Source organism: Perca flavescens, chromosome 13 (genome assembly GCF_004354835.1).
Source record: "Perca flavescens isolate YP-PL-M2 chromosome 13, PFLA_1.0, whole genome shotgun sequence".
Lineage (NCBI taxonomy): Eukaryota > Metazoa > Chordata > Actinopteri > Perciformes > Percidae > Perca > Perca flavescens.
In genome coordinates, this window is record NC_041343.1 from 23836583 (window position 1) to 23849473 (window position 12891).

Below are 12891 nucleotides of genomic sequence, written 5' to 3' on the forward strand. Positions count from 1 at the left end.
CTGTAATAAGAAATTTGATTTTGCATTTATTCCAGAGAAAGAAAATCCCAAATGAATTAAAAGTACAAAACAATGTGCCGAAAGACAACTCAGAATACGTTATATAATGTTTCACGTAAGGTATGTCGCTTGAAGGAACTTCAAAAGTGACATTTAAAGTGGGCAACAGTAGAAAAAAAACCATTCATGTTTGGACAAGCAGAACAAAAATCTAGTTTAAATGTTACAATCTTGCTGAAGGCAGATTAAGCCACTTTGCTTTGGTTTCTTATGTTACATAGGATAAACTAATTTAGCCTAGTATTAAAGTAATATCTGAAACCCTAATCAGTTCAACAGAGCTTTTAGGGAGACATAAAAGCAAAAGTGAGGTCCACTCTTGCACTCAACAAGAGTTTGTTTTCTAGTTCACTGATGTATCTATCTTTTCTGTCAATGTTGGTATGACAGTGTCAGGATAATAGCCAAACAAATATACTTGCTTGGTATTGTAAAATGCACGCCGCAAAATGCCAAGAATTAGTCATGTTGAACTTCCAAAAGCCAAGAAATACGACATTTTAAATTAAATGAAAATCGCTAGCTTCAATGACTACATCTTCCTATTTTGTGGACAGTTATCAGCTGTGAGAGCCAAGTGTGCTTGCGTAACACTGTACTGCTGTTCAAAGACTGTTTATTATCAAACGATTTTCCAGCAGATGCTGCCAGTGTCTGTAATGTGTTAGACTGGCCAGATGTTCCCATCACTTTGCAGTGTATCTCTTCATGGCGCTCTGTCTCTGTGTATAACATATATAAAGCCCATGAGACATGAGTCTTTATATACAGTCTGACTTTATATCCAGTCTGTAGTCCGTCTCACTGGTTGTTTAAATCAAACTGCATCCATCTAATACCTGTAACTCAGTCAGCCTATGAACTACATGTTGCATGTGCTTAACATTACTTCCAAAGCAAATGAAGCCAGATTAACTAATAAAATGGCACGCCGCAAATGTGCAATGCCGGTTTTATTGAATTTGCGGCCCCATTCTGTGTGTATTAAGCGCCTGATTTACTAAAGCAGCAGGTCATTACGCAGTCAGCTCCTGGACTGCACTCGCGACGGACGAGGTGCAGATCAGTTTAGGATTTGTCTGCGATCAACAAGCTCAGAAAATATGACGTGGTGTGATCTTCCAAAACATTTATTTCACTGCAGTGCAGCTCCACCCAAGTAAAACTATCAATCATAAAATGATAATATTAAAAACGTTATCAATGACACCAGATGCAGATTTACACCAGAATAAAAAAAAAAACTCCAATAGCTGCTTGGTAGCTTGCTACCTATTCATCCTTCTATTGTAGCTGTGTTTAAAAAAAAAAAAAAAGTCTGGGCGCCCGGGTAGCTCAGTTGGTAGAGCGGGAGCCCATACGTGGAGGTTTACTCCTCGGCACAGTGGGCCAGGGTTCGACTCCGACCTGCTGCTCTTTGCTGCATGTCTTCAGCTGTCCTGTGAAATAAAGGCCTAATAATGCCCCCCCAAAAAAAAAAAAAAAAAAAAAAAAATCCCCAAAAAAAAAAGAAGTCTTAATGAGCATGAGGGATGACAGTGAGACAGGAAGAAACTCTATATGGAGAGTGAATACGAGAAATTCCCTACAGGAGTTGACTAAAACCAGGCAGCTCACCGTACAACAGCAGCACATGAACACACTTTTCTGACACTTCCAGGTTTCTTAGTCCCTCTCACACACACACACACACACACACACACACACACACACAGGTTGTGTCCCACCCCAGTCTATTAGGTGGTATGGCGGATCAATTTGAAATAATTTGATCAAACCCACTCATGGCTGTCAATTCACTCCTTATTTCCTGTCATGCTATGACAGTGAAAGTGTGTTTGTGTGTCTATGTGTGTGAGTATATAAAACTGTGCAAGAGTTTGAAAAATGAACTCAATGCAAGCAAAATGTGTGAGATTGTGGGAAAAACGGCGGGTGTATGTGACTATGAGCATGCATGTGGCAAATACTGGGTGTGTGTGCGTGCGTGCGTGCGTGCGTGCGTGCGTGCGTGCGCACGTATAGAGTCTGTGTGTGTGTGTAGAGTATGTAATTTTGAAGACAAGCCTGACAGCAGTTCTGCCCTAGGAGCTGTTAGTTGTTTAGACGTCACAAGTAAAATTAGCACGGTGGCAGCACTGCTGTGGTGCCGAGGGAAATGTGTTGAGTGGGAGGCAGCACACACGTGCTCACGCACACACACACACACACACACACACACTTACAGTCACGGTCACAATGTGCTATATTACACAGTATTGGCAAATTTGTTTTCCATTATGCCAGTGTGATGTAATTTAATTGCCAATGTGATGCAATGTTTAATGACAGCCTTTTTCGCGGTGCAGAGATGAAAATGAGCTTTCGGCTATATCTGTTGCAGTAGTTTTGTGAGTTTTTTAATTTTTTTTTATAGAAAAACAGCATGAATGAAATTACACACACACTCTTCTGTTCACATACATCGGCACACAGAAAAACACACACAGGGCTGCTGATTGAAGCGGTGGGTGGGATATTGGCTCCAGCCTCTGGTTAATTGCCATTAAGTTGTGTATTAATGAGGTTGTAAAGGACCACAGTGGACTAACTGCTTAACAAGATGCTATTTATACTGTCATTACTTATTAAACCTCTTAATAGATCATCATCAGTCTGCTTCAATTAAAGGCCTGACTCAGTGGTAGTAATGCCACGGGCGTCGGAAAAGTCACGGGGAAGGTTTTTCTTTGGCTGCTTTCTTTTAGTGCTTCTCTGCAATGTTTGAATCCCCAGCATCAGTGTACATTACAAAGGCCGTGCTCATTTAATTATTATTAATGTTTACCTTGATGAGCAGCTTTTTGATCTCTCTAGTAAGAAACTGATTCCTTGCTGATTAATGATGGCTGATGTTACATTGTTTTTATTGTATTTGTATTGTAAACCCTCTCTGCAAAACAAATTCCCCCAATGGGACAGTAAAGTTTCTTTTGGAGTGAATTTGAACACATGCTGTGAACATGAAGACTGATCTCCAGCCAGGGACCTGTTCTTCATTTCCCCCCACTTTAAATTAATTCACACTCTTGAATACACATTCTTCTTAACAAATCAAAGACAGATTAAGTTTGTCTGATGTTCTGCTTCACTTTGTCTTTACAACTGTGTCACAAGCTGTGTTAAGTTATCCACCAGAAAACAGTTCATGCTTTCTCTTCCGGTCCTCAAAAGTATTTAGTAGAAAGATGTTTGTTATTCTTAATTACACTGAGCATGGTTGTCTTTTTTTTCTTCTTCCTGCAGGTCAGGTAATGTCGTGGTCCAGGTCATCCAAGAACACAGGCACCAGCAGCACATGGGTCCGCCACCAGCACAAGAAACCGTCAGAGGTAAGTTAGTGCGGCAGCTTGGTTCAGTGACTCAGGCATACACTGTACACGGAAACAGGTTTAATGAAACACAGCTTCTGTTTGGGCATTACAAGCTCACAATTTTGTTGCAGTTCACTTGCTGTCTGTTATTTGTTGTGGGTATGCTGAATGGTCATAAATGGTCAAATTCCAAAATGATGTCTGGTTGTTGGGGTTGCTGAACACTGGCATTATCTCCAGCTGTTATGATCCAGTAGCTTATGTAAACCCAGGGGAAAGTGACCGGGAAACTCAGGACTGTGTATGGTTTCTGGACAAGCTCAGGTGGCAGAGTTGCTGCTGGGTTGTTTCTTGTGCAGGGCTGATTGCGGCAATGTTTAACTACTAGGGGTGTACCGTTACACAAAATTCACTGTTCGGTATGTACCTCGGTTTTGGGTTCACGTTTCGGTATGTTTTCAGTACAACGGGGAAAATAAAAGGGCATAAACATTCGAAAGTAGCTTATTCGCCATAATTAATCAGTTAAGGCACTCAAATACTGGCATACTGTCAATTAAAAGAAAATAATAACACTTATGTCTGTAATACTCCATCATAAGACTCTGACTTGTTGATAATTCCTGAACTAGGCTGCAGCTTGTGCTCGTTTATACAGAGCAGGCACAATGAAATGAATAAAAAGCACTTAAGCACTTTGGCAATATGCTTTAATTAGGTATTTTTTATGACTGAGTGCATATCTGCAGCAATATATAGCATTAGTTATTATTTTGGCATGGTCTGACTCTGCAGTGGGAGGCTGCCTGAACGCTGTGGGGAGAAGGACTCGCCTTCTAGTTGTTCAATTAATTGACACATTCAAGTGATGCTGTTGTAAACGAAATGTTCGAAGCATTTCCACAAACAGACCCGACTTCAGCTGCACAATGTTGGCATACAGTTTGAAACAAATGGTTGTCAATTGCTATAACAACAATAGATAACAACTTGTGCGCTCCCAAAACTTTCCGGGTAAAACTCACGCTCCAGAATTTCTGTTCCGCTTGTGCGTGTAGTCAACATTAATAGACTATTTTACATGTTTGGGGTCACAGGGCATACCGAACCAATGACGCATACTGATCCAAATGTCCAAAACCCTGCACATCCCAACTTGTGCAAAAGCAAGATCATTTTCTTGTCAAAGCATACACAGGGAGACACATTTAAGTTACTCAAGGCTATTAGATGAATGGAGACCATTTATGGCATCACTACCATGTCTTACACCAGCGTACTAGCTTGATTTAAGATTTTGAAAGCCCTGATCCAGCCACTGCAGCAGTATATCCGTTTGTAACTGGAACAAACACTTCTGTCCAATGTAAATACAGCCATCTCCACCACCACAGCTAAATCAACCAGGCGCATGCATGGCACAGATTGGTTGGCTAAAATACCAGGTTGCTACATCCATATGGTCATGATGAACGATCCCAAGGGCTCTCAAATGATCACCCTGTGGAATAAACTGGCATAATCCAGTTGGAAAATGGTGCACTGAACCAGCTGTGGCAAAGCTTTGCCTGCCACAATCACACATTCCTCCCACTCGGTCAGTGAAGTGGGTTCAAATCTGTTTAAGGAGAACTCGTCTCTTGCTGTTTGAGGAGTTTTACTTTAACTATCTGCCATTTGGAACAAATTACATCTAGTCCTTAAAAAATTAGCAGGGGAGATTTTTGAATAAAGAAGAGGAGGTAACCGCCTCTGATTGAACTTCTTAAATTCAAAAGATGTTCAATGGAGCACTTAAAACCAAATCAATGAATACCATTTTAGAGGATGATTTGCTCTCGCCTTGGCTATGATTTCTCCCAGTCCTTCCTCCCCAAAATGTCAAAAACTGCCTAAAGTTTAAGAGCCCAAACATTTTTTTTGTGTAACTTTTGAAAGGGGAATGAATAGAGCAAAATGGCATCCATGCCCCCGAACCACCCCGAAGTACAAGTCATCAGCAGAGCATCTGTCATGCCCGTGCATTTGAAGCTTCCTCCCCCTCAGCTCCATCCAGTTAACCACAGGCTGTTGGAAGGTCCTGTCAGCAATCAGTCTCTCAGTAATTACTACTGTAGCTCTCTGCTCTGACCTGGGCCACAGCTGAAGAGCCAGGGGCCATGTTCCCTTTCATAACACTGCCTCCTTGCTTTGCTTTGGGGCACACTGCTCTTTCGTAAAAAGATATAATGTTATGCATTCATTTTTCTGTATTTTTCAGCAGCAGTGAATGACAGGAAATGTTGAACAAAGAAAAGGGGTGGGTGATATTTGACAAAGGCTCAGTGCAACGTTTTGAAGTCAAGATAGTGCATCTGAGCTGATGTCGGAAAAGCTTAACTTGTCGAGTATGAAAAGTTTGTTTGCATTTGTCTTTGTTCTGCTGGAGAGATATTGACGGATCATTCGGTTCTCGCTTCCTACTTAACGACTTGGACTTCTTCGGAGCTCTCTTACTTGTTGATTCTTTTGTCTGTATTAATGTGTTGTCCATGTCATGTAGTTATTGCACCTCAGCCCTGCAACACTGTCACTATTTAGTTAGTCCAACCTGCCAGCTCTTTTTATTACTTTACAGACAATGGGCAGCAGCCTTGACACAAACAAGAGCGGGTAGCCTCTGCTTTATTTGAAGGAGTGAGCGTGATGTAGACTGTTTTCCTTGTTGACCTGACTAATCAATAGGAGAATGATGCTTTCTTTGTATCGAAACAGTAGATCAATCAGGCTAATATAGAGCAGGGAAGAAACTACCACCATCAAATGTCACATTTACATGTGGCTTTGGTGTTGAACTAGTTCATAAACAGTAATACAAGTCCACAAGTTGAAAAAGCCTAGCTAGTTAGCAGATGATGCTTATCAGTGCTATGTCAAACCTTGCTGATGGACTGGCTTGCAAGTATTTCCGGTACAATGCATTATGTTCATTAACACACTTGGCTTCATTGAAATACAGGCATATTGTCCTTTTGTTATTGTGTTTTTAACACAAATGCCAATGTGAATTGGAACTTGGTATTGAATATTGGCTGTGTGTGGAGTTTCTGGTAAGTGTTTAAGAATTGGACATAAATGTGGTTTGTTGATGGTGGCAGCTGGACATCACTGAAACTAAGTGCTTTTTAAAATGATCAACAAAAAGTAAATCAAGATTTAAAAAAAAAAGGGTGATATTTTTAGGCAGTGAAACATTCTCATCAGTGCATCTCTACTGGAAAGAAAATTGAACAGCGGCTCACAATGCAGACAAGTTTGTTGAATGTTACTCACCCTTGGTTAAGGGAGGTGTGGCGAATGGTAAACACTACCGACTTGTAATGACAACGTAGCTCTTTTCTAAAAATGAGCTGTCTCTATTTGCGCCTTTGCGAGGCTTTCACTCCAGCTTTGACTTTTCTTAGAAGTGGTTTAGAGAGCTTTACTTGGTGGAAGGAGGACACATTTAAATGCTTCGTTTTTTTATATAGCTGTTTTTATCTCAGTTTAAATGAGGGCTGCGATTGAGGATTTAGAAAATGTTGAAGACAAACAGGAAGTCATGACATACAGTACACACACTGACAGCACATATTTGGTCTTGTGGTTAATGGTTAGGGGAAGCATTTGAGCACAAGAAAAAACAAATGTATTTGTGCCTTCGTGCACCTGGCGTAGCTAATGAAACCACCTCTTTAAAAAATAAATAAAATAAAAAGCACTGTTTGATTTTGATAAAAAAAATCTTTTTACATTTTCAGAAACAAAAAAGAAAACAAGACAATGACAACAACATAATTCACAAGATACCTTAAAGACATACATATAACATTCACATTGAAGATCACATTGAAAGCAAGTCCAGAAACTCCTTCAACCAGTTATATTTTTTATAGCAGTAATAAAAAGCACTGTAATGTAATGTAGCTGCAGTGGTACTGAGTCACCAATCAGAGTGAGGACTCTTTCTTAAGCAGCTCTCTGCCTTGTCCCTTCTGACAAAAGCAGAGCTCCCCTTCTTCAGAGAAATCCCCCTGCTCTCCCCCAGGGGATTATGTGACACTTGTCAAAACACTTCAACATAGGCAGAGGACACACACCCACACATTTGTCAGAGGGTGCTATACACGGATATGGGGATGGAAACATGAATACACACGCACTTTGCGCTCTGGGGGTTTCTTCCAGGCTTGTGGTATTGAAACTTTGTATCACATACTCGGACAGGGAAACGTCTGTATTCAAATTCCTTGTTTTGTCTTTTTTTATCTAGTTTTTTTAGTCTGAAAATCAGTTTTCATTAGGTGATCTTTACGGAGATACAAGTAGTCATAGCGTTAAGTGTTTGTCTATGATGTGTCTTGATGTTTTTTTTTTCATTCCTCACCGGATAGTGATAGCAGAGCTGCAGAAAATGAATACAGATGACGATCTTTTGAAAATAACAGCAGTAATAGCAACGTTGTGCTTTCTACAACCCCTTTTTATATTTAGTAACTTTCAGTTTTTTCTGTAAATTCCATAGCATATCTAACCTCACCTGTTGTTGGGCAGATTGGAGCCTTTGACTTAATGAGTATAGGATATGCACTTTTGCCTGCACAGCCACACTTAATAAAAGGTCTCCATATCTGATCAAGTATATTTAATAACCCTTAAATCCAATACTAATGATTGTCATAGATGATGCAATATGGGGCAGTTCACCATTTTACAGCCTGGCAATTTTGGAAAAAGCTGTGACTTGCAGTTAGTGCAACAGTTAAAAGGAGAGTATGTAAAATAACTAATTCACAACTGGGAAGTGGAGCAGGTAAGTGTTTGGAAAATGCACTAAACCAAAAGCAGCACCTTTGTTCTTTTTAGGGACTTTTTTTTCCCAAATGTGTGGCTTTATGGACTTTCTGTGTGACCTTTTGGTTGATGTCTTCCTTGCAGAATAGTATGTGTGCTTAGTTTGCTGAAATGACTGTAGAACAGCATCCAAGCCAATCAAACTAGTTACTACAGTAGTTTAAGGCATGTTGCTTTCCTGCTCATTTCAGTGGTGTGCTAAAGGCTAATAGGCGCTGAGCTCAATATTACCTGAGCTGACTTTACTGTTCCCACAGCCTAGAAGAGGTTGTTGCACCATGGGAGGAAGGAAGTGGTCTTGTAGTGGGTGGCAAAAAAAGATAAATGCTGAGCATGTGTGAAACTCTCTATATCATCATTGTTACATGTGCATACATACAGTAAGAGTGTGTTTACTATAGGTGTGAAGTTGCAAGTAAAGTGTGCATGAAGTTGTGTACTGTATATGCAACTGTATTCATAACAATCTGAGAGTCACAGTGTGAAGGAGAGGTGGTAGCTGCAACACTTTAAAAGGAATACCAGAACCCTTTTAAAGATTATGAATTTATAAAAACATATAACATATGCATGTTGTGTTGGTATTCAGTGGGTTGTACATTTATCTGTAATGCACATGTAGTGTTCATACAGCTTTTGGCTCACTCTTAAGAATTGTTTTTATGGTAAGATGCATGTTGATATATGTTAAATATTAATAACATGTTTGATATGTCCTGCTATATGATTTTAATGGACACCTGTCAGCCAGTTAGATACGTTTTTTTATGGGAATAGTATTTAAAGGTGCAATATGTAATATTGTATGTAATACTGGCAGCTAGCGGTTAAAATAGTTACTGCACTACCAATTAAAAATACTGGAGAGTCGTTTCCCCCGCCCCCTCCTGCCCAGACTCGAAGTTCATGGGGGTTGCCAGACTGAGACTGGCTCCAGCTGCTGAACTACACGTTGTAAACAGCCATGGGCTGCTTGCCTGGTCCTCGCGGTAACGTTAGCATGGCGGCGTTAGCCAGGACCAGTCAGGATCACTTTACTGGCTCGGGTACTCTAGCTATATAATTCAATGTGAGTACACAAATGTTGAAATGACAAAAAATGCCCATCCCTAGTAGCTGTGATAAATTAGCCTGAAGCTAATGCTTACCTGTTCAGGAGAAAATAAGCCAACTCTGCGTCCTTTTGGGCTCCAAGCTGTCTCCATCTTTCAAATACATCTCCAATATTTACCAGAGGGTTGTTACGTCTCTGGTCACGCAACTGTTAGAAACATGCTGTTTTCTTTTTTTATGTCATGTAGAAATCTATCTCCGTTGATCCTGTTCGTTTGTTTGCTGCTTTCATGGCTGTACTACCGTTACAGCTGTAGCGCGCTGGGTTTACGTTTTTACAGGTATATCTGGCAACCCGGCCTGCCTGTCCAACTGGGCCGTTGATAACAACACACAGATCAAAACATAAACATAAATTCCGTCATGGGATGTAAATTTCAAAAAGAAAAAATACTGACATTAGCATTGTTGTCAGAAAAGATAGTATTTCAGTTTAACATGTTTCCTTAATATCTGATGAGGCATTGGTGTCATTTTTTGATTTATTACAGTACAAATATTACATATTGGACCTTTAATGTTAACATCTTTAATAACAAAATATTTAAGGATAATTGTACCTAACTTGCCAAGATGGGAAGTTTCTCTGTGTTCATTTGCAACTGACATTTTTTCATACTTATAGAAGAAATTGTGTCACATTGTGTGGTGAAAAGAAGAAGTTGAAAACACTAACAACAGCAGATTTCACAAAAATCAGTGCAAATGGATTACATGGTGAAAAATGCCAGTGGATATCAGTAATGGTAAGTAATCATCAATAGTTCTAAGTAATCTGAAGAAAGAACAGTAGTTACAGTACAGAAAGTAAGCCTTTGAAAAGTGTTTTGCAAGCACTGAATTCAGTGCTGAAGTTCAGAACAGCAACCAATTGCTGAAAAGCCCCTGATCTTTTTCTTCCTTATTGTTTGCAGTTGTCAAGGTAATATCGCAATCAAATTAAGACATCGGAAAATTTCCTCGGGGTATTGACAAGCTCTGTGAATCATTCTCAGGTGTTTTTAAACATTAGAGCAGGGGTGGCGAACCTGTGGCTCTTGAGCCGTACGCGGCTCTTTGCCTGCTCCTTTGAGGCTCTTACTGTGTGGCTGGGGGCTGTGTTATTGCTGGATTTTTTTTTTTTTTTTTACTTTTTGAAACATTTCAGATAAGTTAAAAAAAAAATAAAAAATATTTGATGCATTTGCCAATAATAATAAAAAATAATGCAGCAGTTTTTTTTTTATGGAAAGATTCTGCAACCTGAGGAAAAAAAGCAGCCACAGATCACCTTCCTCATTAACCCTTTCACTGCTGATTGTTTGAAAGCCCCTCTAGTGACAAATGAGTGAAAGAGCGGCCACAACCGAGTACAACCAGACCTAAAAAGCATTGTGGATAACAAAGACTGTCAGGTTTCCTGAGTCAATCTAAGTAAGAAAAAAAACCTATGAAAACTGCTATGTATTATGACTTTCATTAGATCTAGAAGTCACTGTTGCTGTTGTAATCTGGACGTGCATGTGTGGCTTTTTGCTATGGTGCGTGTTTTTTTGTGGCTCTTTATGCTGAACTGGTTGGCCACCCCTGCATTAGAGTCATGGTTCCAAGGGAGCTGTATATGCATCCAGATGTGCAGATGTTATAGGTTGATCACTGTCAAAGAGTCAATGGCCTTTATTGTGTAAAGTCATCAACATGCCAACATCCTTACGAAACCTAACGAGTTCTAATCCTCCGGAGTATTGTTGGACTTCCACATGTATTAATGGTTAAGTTATCGTCTGTAAAGCTACAAGTGTGTGTGTGTGTGTGTGTGTGTGTGTGTGTGTGTGTGTGTGTGTGTGTGTGTGTGTGTGTGTGTGTGTGTGTGTGTGTGTCCTAGCAGGCTAGCAGCTGTTGTAGCTCATTACGGTCTGGTAGAAACAGCTGTGAAACTCCATGGCAACCAGATGCAAACAGCTACAGGAATGCACAGAGTTGGTGTAACAGTTTCTCTCTTACTCCATGTGCCAAGCTCAGTGAGCAGATGAGCAGCGGGGATGGATGGTGGAGAGCTTTGCACATACCATCCAGGAGATGAGCGCACACACACACACACACACACACACACACACACTCACTCACTCACTCACTCACTCACTCACTCACTCACTCACTCACTCACTCACTCACTCACACCCAATATCAGTTGGGTTCACTTTACTTACTTACTTGATTAAGTATTGATCTTGTTTGTTATTGGAGTCTAAGTGGCTAGTGACTAGAACCAAAGTCATTCAAACGCAATATTCTTAGTTCAACCAGACTAGATATTACCGACAATCTTAATGTATAACAACACTCCACCATGCAAACACGGAATTACAATTTTTTTTACTAAATCAAAGACTGATTTTAACATGTTTCTGCTACACTACAGTATTTTTACTTACAAGTGGCTATGTATGATTCTTTTAATTTTGTTAAGGCTTTTTGCCTCCAAAACTTGAAAAACAATGTATCTCATTAATTTTATTACCACGGAGAATTGACTATTCTTCAAAAGAAATCAGCAATCTGTTTATCAAAACGTCGGGTTTTGATGTAGAACTGGCCAATATATCAATATTATATTGATATTGTGCTATGAGACTAGATATCGTCTTAGATTTTGGATATCGTAATATGGAATAAGTGTTGTCTTTTCCTGGTTTTAAAGGCTGCATTGCAGTAAAGTGATGTCATTTTAGGGGTATTTGGTAAAAAATATTGTGATATTTGATTTTCCATATCTCCCAGCCCTGATGTCGGTCCGACGGAATCAAAGAGTGAGGTCTTCTTTCTAGAACACTCATGTTGCACTGACATTCAACAGTGAAACAGAGAAAAGCATCGATGGGCCAGCATGCAATCTGTTCACAAGACATGCTTTGTCTCTCTTACATATACAAGGTGTTACAGTGTGCAAAGTCATTCTTGTGAATGCACTGAATCACTTACTGTAGTACTGTACCAGCAGATAAAACAGATTGACGGATAAAAGAAGTGAAGTACCGCAGTTGAAAATAAAATGACTCCTGGAACACACTGAACATCACAGATTGATGATATATTACTGCAAGATTATCTGACAGTGGGTTTTTCCTTTTTTGAAGAAAAAAAAAAAAAAGATCTTTTGATGAGTGGTTGTTACTTAAAATGACTCAGAACCTCTTAGCGTTAGAGTGGGCGTTAATATGAGGCCAGCTGAGAAGTTGCTGTGTTATTATAAGACTCTGCAGACCAACTCCTATTCACAAGTCATAGGTTTTATTTTGGCTTGCACACAGTTACCAGATGGGTGGAGTTTAGTGAATCACAGCAATTTAGAAAAGTATATAAAAACTAACTGACAGAATATTGTTCTGTGTGACAGATACCACCCATCTGGAGTAGAGTAGAGTAAAACAAGCTACAGAGCTGTCCAAAGCTATTGAGACTTTTGATCTGCTATCTTGGGTCTGTTAGTGATGTTTGTTTCTGAAAGTTGCAC

At 39.8% G+C, this 12891-nt stretch overlaps 1 protein-coding gene across 1 annotated transcript in view; it reads left to right on the forward strand.

Moving 5' to 3' along the window:
- jade2 (jade family PHD finger 2) overlaps positions 1-12891 on the forward strand; it is a 177826-nt gene that overhangs the window by 26476 nt on the left and 138459 nt on the right. The window contains exon 3 of the mRNA XM_028594952.1: positions 3346-3431. Within this exon, the coding sequence (XP_028450753.1) occupies positions 3346-3431 (86 nt within the window). The remainder of the gene's footprint in view (positions 1-3345; positions 3432-12891) is intronic.